Raw genomic sequence first — 6,000 nt, 5'->3', positions numbered from 1 at the left:
CCTCCCTGTCCATCACCAACTCCCAAGGTTTACTCAAACTCATGTCCATTGAGTCAGTGATGCCATCCAACCATCTCATCCACTGTCGTCCCCTTCTCCTCCTGCCCTCAATCCCTCCCAGCATGAGGGTCTTTTCCAATGAGTCAGCTCTTCACATCAGGTGGCCAAAGTATTTGGAGTTTCAGCTTCAACATCAGTCCTTCCAATGAATATTCAGGACTGATCTCCTTTAGGATGGACTCGTTGGATCTCCTTGCAGTCCAAGGGACTCTCAAGAACACCACAGTTCAAAAGCATCCATTCTTTGGCGCTCAGCTTTCTTTATAGTCCAACTCACATCCATACATGACCACTGGAAAAACCACAGACTTGACTAGATGGACCTTTGTTGGCAAAGTAATGTCTCTGCTGTTTAATATGCTGTCTATGTTGGTCATAACCTTCCTTCCAAGGAGTAAGCGTCTTTTTATTTCATGGCTGCAGTCAACATCTGCAGTGATTTTGGAGCCCCCCAAAATAAAGTCAGCCACTGTTTCCCCATCTATTTGCCATGAAGTGATGGGACTGGATGCCATGATCTTAGTTTTCTGAACATTGAACTTTAAGCCAACTTTTTCACTCTCCTCTTTCACTTTCATTAAGACGCTTTTTAGTTCTTCTTTGCTCCTAGTGAAATCAAATCTGGGATGGAAATAGGTGACCAACGATCTCTGCTAAAAACATAACAACATTCAAAACATCCTAGTCGAAGCTAGCGCGGTGATGCCAGCCATCACGAGGCCCCACAGGTCAATAATGTGTTTACGCCCTAGAGTCCCCGAGACCTGCCTGGAGAGGAGAAAGGCCCCTGCCCTCTCTCCTCAGCTGAGGACTGAACTCCCCATGGTCCCTGCACCTCCAGCACTGGTCTGCCTCTCTTCCCAGACCGCACACGCCTCATGAGGTTCTCCAAGAAGCCAGCCGCGCGGTCCTTGTCACAGAAAAGAACGTCTGCCCTAAGCCTGGGGAATTCTCTCAGATTTTTAAAAATCTACACAAAGATAAGGAGTACAGTCTTTCTAGTGGTTCCCCCAGAGCAGCCTTGAATAAGGCCCTCCACTCTCTCCACACACTCTGGGGACCGCTTCCTGACCCCAGGCTTAGCAAGAGCTTTAATGGTGGCTGCTTTCTTTCAGCCACTCAACAGGTATGCAAGAAGCCACGGAGCCAGGAACAACCCTGGCCAGAGAATGAAATACGAGGCCGAGCAGCAGGACTTGGAATCAGCTCTGCACCCCCTGATCAATCCTGAGCACACTTCCACAGCCCGTCAAGCCCAGCCACTGAGGGCAGAATTACAGAGGACTCAGTGTCGCCTTGGTCCTGAAAGAGAAGCCACCTCCCACGTGGGCGCTGAGACAGACAGCCAAGACACGGGCCTCAGAAAAGGTTTCATCTGAGAAGAAACTCAATCAGGATACATACTTCGGATATTCATTAACACAAAGCAAATATGCTGGACATTCAATACCCTAAAGCAGTTTTCCTAACAGCTTTCTATTTCCAAACCCAACTTTAACAGTCTGAACAAAGGAGGCTGCAGGCCACAAGAAAGTAAACTAAGACATTAAACAGAAACAATTTCAAATGAAATTAATTTAAGTTTATTCAACAAAAGATACATAGGTGGCTGTCAAATAATTTAAAGAACCTACATTTCACACACAAAACCTGTATTTTCACATGGTTGAAGGATGTGGATGTGTCTTTTTTTTCCCTTAAGGGGAAATAAAATATGTATTGACCAATTCAAGGTACACCATGAGATAATCAGTTATTCATAAGAGAAAGTCAATGTAGTAAAAATCAGTTTAATTAACGAAGTTTTTGCAACAAGTTTATCATTTAAGTCTGTCAGCTGATTTTTCTTGTTTCTCCAACTGGGCAGAGTCCACAGCCTTAAAAAGTAAGAGTGGGCAGAGGTAAATCATGGGCCCGAACCACAGAGCATCCTGAGTGTCAGGCCTCGGGGACCTCTGTCTGCCTCCTTCTCCCAGCCCCGCCCGCCCCTACCACCACTTCTCAAAGCAGATGTGCTCTCTGGGGACGCGGCTGCTCTCTAGCTCCTTGGAGAAGAAGTCTGTCATGGGAGGTGGACCACAAATGTAGAACAAGGTCTCTTTCGAAATGTAATCCCTTATCTCCTTCTCCGTTATTCTTCCTTCTGCCAAAAGCACAGAATAAACACCAAGTTAAGCCAGATGTGTTTGTACTGAAAGGGGGAAGGACCGACCACAGCTTGGCAACAGAGTTTATTTTCAATAACTGGGCCCAGAGGTCGCACCCCAAGTCATCCACCCTGGACCCCAGCGGAGAGCGTGTCTCCAGGCTTCCTGAAGCCACAGCGAGCAACGTGCGCAGCTGGTCACCACGCGCTCTCCAGACAGGGCCGGGCAGCATGCTGGTCTTTGGGACAGATTCAAAACTGCCTTCAGCAAAGTAACTAAACTGCTTTGTGAGAAATCCTTCCAGGAGGGGAAACCACGAGAAATTTAAATGACTATTAATGGCAAATGGAACTGATTCAGTCAAAGCTGGAGGATAAATTCTCTGTATGCATATTACAGCAATGACGCAAAGGTCCCCTAAAAAAATGCAGAAAATAAATTTTTAATATAGGCAGCAGGAGATCTGTATATAATAAGTGAACACAACTAATCTCTCCTTATGTTTCCATGATGAATCATCTCTCAATCCCCCAGGTAGTGACATTCCCAGCCAGCAACTCCCAACAATAAAGCATTTACACTCAACCAATTGGTACGTCCACACAGTAATGGCATGGAGACCGTCAAAATACCTTTTAGGAGACTCACCCGTGATGTATGGTCTGAGGTCTGCACTGATTTGTGTAGTCTGTTTTGTAACATGCAAACTGCATGCAATCTTCTCAGGAAATTCATTTACTAGATCGAGGATATTTTTCTGGAATGTCAAACGTATTTGGTCACACGACAATTTTAAAAAATCAAAACAGATGTGCACCCCCCGGACGCCGAAGCTCCACTGACAATTCTGCACACGTCCGCTGCTCGGCTCTCCACTTAGAGAGGCATTGTTTGCAGCCGGGCAGGCCAGAGCAATCTGAGTGCGGGGGGCTATTTGCCTTTAATTGAAATCTGAATATGCTAACAAGCATATTACTAACTCTCCAGGAGTTTTTGCTTTTTTCTTTTCTCTTAGGCGTGGGCAATTAAGCAGCAGTTTCACTGACCACAGTTGCGTCTTTTAACTGCTTCTGTTCTTTTGTTCGTCCTTGCAGCTGCAAAGCAACCCAGAGCAAAAGCCTTCTCCTGTCAGATCGACTTGGTTCCTGCAGATGCACCGATGGGGGTTTCACATACTGAGCTGGGTCTCACCTACTCCTGGGGCACCCAGGCCCACTCGCAGGCCTCCTGACCCTCTGGAGAGCCCCAGAGGCAGGCTGAATTTTCTGCTCACCCACCTCCAGACTCAAGCCCACCAGACCCGCCCTCTTCTGTGACTGCACTGGGAGGCTCCTTAGCACTAGCTTTTTTAATAGTTTTGGGCAGGATAGGATGCTTTGGTTAATTCTCACTTGAACAGGGCTCAGCCTTTCAAGCCTCTGGCTTGAACTGTTGCAGAGAAGAGCGATGGAGAGAAGGCAGGCCCAGGCCACGAGCCTGCTCACGCCCAGCTAATCAAGACACACACTGCTCCCTACCTTGAACAGGAGCTCGCTGGTGTCTTTCGCGCTGTAGAGCAGTCTGACTGTCCCCATCTCATACCCCTGCCCCTTGCTCGCCCGTTCTCTGTAGAGATCGGCCGCGTGCCGCAGGATGGAAAGCAGGGGGTTAATCCCGACGCCTCCTGCGATCAACACGAGGTTTCTGGAGGCGTCCGAGGGCTGTGGGTCGAAGAAGAACTGCCCCCCGACTCTCAGAGCCACCTCGGAGTCCAGGGTGCACTGCAGGGGACAGAGAAGAGCCTTCAGTCCTCTGTGGCAAAGGCCTGACACCAAACGCTCGCCCGTAGTAAGGCTGAGCGTCTGCCCCCGGCACGTCTATCGGTTTCTAGGCCATCTTCACTCACTCACAGCTGCTGTGGGGCCGTAAACCAATTCCACTCGTGCGTTCCCCAGGCCGTTTGCGCGTCCACCTTCATGATGCAGGCAGCACAGCCATGCCGGATGCAGACAAGGAGGCCCGCCTCAGTGACTCTGCCACGTGATGACTTCCCGGTGATGAACTAGCTGGCTTGTGCAGAGAGGCCCTGGGCCCAGGGGACAGCCTGGAAGCAGGAGGTGAGGACCACTCCCACCCCTGCAGGCCAAGGGGCTGCTTCTGAGTAAGGACACCTAAAGCAGGGTGACTGACGGGGCTGCATGCGCTGGCTCTCCAGGGGGGCACGCTGCCCCAAGGGCGGCATTCTGGAGGCTGTAACCGGGATCTGAGGGACCCAGCTGGCATTTAGAGGGCGGGGCCCGAGACGCCGGATGTGAAGTCAGGGGTGTCCCAAAGCTGCTCCTACTAAGCAGACGGCTAAACCGGCAGGAGTTCCGTGGGCCAGTTTCTGCTGGTAGTTTGATGCCAGCCCTCTGGCACCACGGAAATCAGCAGATACAACAAATGTCAGAGAGTCGGTCTGATCTGCAACACACAGGGGCTGCCCTGCATGATGTCTTTCTGAACGATCCACGGGATGTTCATGGAGGTGAAACCAGTTCACAAGGATCTGAGACTAGACCTTAACTCAGTTTATATTTGCATGGATCTAACGTCACCTGCTTTTGAACTGTGCTGTTGGAGAAGACTCTTGAGAGTTCCTTGGACTGCAAGGAGATCCAACCAGTCCATCCTAAAGATCAGTCCTGGGTGTTCACTGGAAGGACTGATGCTGAAGCTGAAACTCCAATACTTTGGCCACCTCATGTGAAAAGTTGACTCATTGGAAAAGACCCTGATGCTGGGAGGGATTGAGGGCAGGAGGAGAAGGGGACGACAGAGGACGACATGGCTAGATGGCATCACCGACTCGATGGGCATGGGTTTGGGTGGACTCCAGGAGTTGGTGATGGACAGGGAGGCCTGGCATGCTGCGATTCATGGGGTCGCAAAGAGTCAGACATGACTGAGCAACTGAACTGAACTGACTGAACATCACCTGAACTTTCCAGAATGTTACCGCCATGTAGACTGTATGGCGTTGTGTCCAGAACTTTACCAAGCATGTTCACTGTTCTAGAAAACCACACCTGAGTGTGCAGCACGCATGGGTGGTCCTGTCGCTGGGCGACGGCTGTGCGCCATCTGCATTTGCAGATGTGTATTCACACGTGGTGATCCTATGCTGAGAAGCAGAAACCTGACTGACTGCCTCATGCTACCTTCTAGTTTAGGCATGCCCCACCATTTCCTGGGCTTCCCTTGTGGCTCCACTGGTAAAGAATCCCCCTGCAATGCAGGAGACTTGGGTTCAATTCCTGGGTTGGGAAGATCCCCCCGAGAAAAGAAAGGCTGCCCACTCCAGTATTCTGGCCTGGAGAATCCCATATACTGTATAGTCCATGGGGTCACAAAGAGTCAGACATGACTGAGTGACTTCCACGTCACTCACCATTTCTATGCTTAAGCACAGTCTGATTATGGATCACTTTCCTTTGCTTCTCCTTTGTATTATACTTTGTATTACAGACAGCATATTAAAAAACAGAGCGATTACTTCGCCAACAAAGGTCCATCTAGTCAAGGCTATGGTTTTTCCAGTAGTCATGTATGGATGTGAGAGTTGAACTATAAAGAAAGCTGAGCACCGAAAAATTGATGCTTTTGAACTGTGGTGCTGAAGACTCTTGAGAGTCTCTTGGACTGCAAGGAGATCCAACCAGTCCATCCTAAAGGAGATCATTCCTGGGTGTTCATTGGAAGGACTGATGCTGAAGCTGGAACTCCAATACTTTGGCCACCTGATGGGAAGATCTGACTCATTGGAAAAGACCCT

At 49.5% G+C, this 6,000-nt stretch overlaps 1 protein-coding gene across 12 annotated transcripts in view; it reads right to left on the bottom strand.

The window, feature by feature from the left end:
- Positions 1-1,620: 1,620 nt before the first annotated feature.
- The window catches only part of OXNAD1 (oxidoreductase NAD binding domain containing 1), a 45,339-nt gene continuing 40,959 nt past the window's right edge, over positions 1,621-6,000 (bottom strand). For all 12 annotated transcript variants that reach the window (XM_043474798.1, XM_043474796.1, XM_043474791.1 and 9 more), the window contains 3 exons: positions 3,725-3,967; positions 2,856-2,964; positions 1,621-2,203 (listed from right to left, as the gene is read on the bottom strand). In XM_043474798.1, the coding sequence (XP_043330733.1) occupies positions 2,049-2,203; positions 2,856-2,964; positions 3,725-3,967 (507 nt within the window). In that variant the 3' untranslated portion in view covers positions 1,621-2,048. The remainder of the gene's footprint in view (positions 2,204-2,855; positions 2,965-3,724; positions 3,968-6,000) is intronic.

This window comes from Cervus canadensis, chromosome 7 (genome assembly GCF_019320065.1).
Source record: "Cervus canadensis isolate Bull #8, Minnesota chromosome 7, ASM1932006v1, whole genome shotgun sequence".
Lineage (NCBI taxonomy): Eukaryota > Metazoa > Chordata > Mammalia > Artiodactyla > Cervidae > Cervus > Cervus canadensis.
The sequence above is the reverse complement of the archived record's forward strand: the minus strand, read 5'-3'. Positions and strand labels throughout refer to the sequence as shown.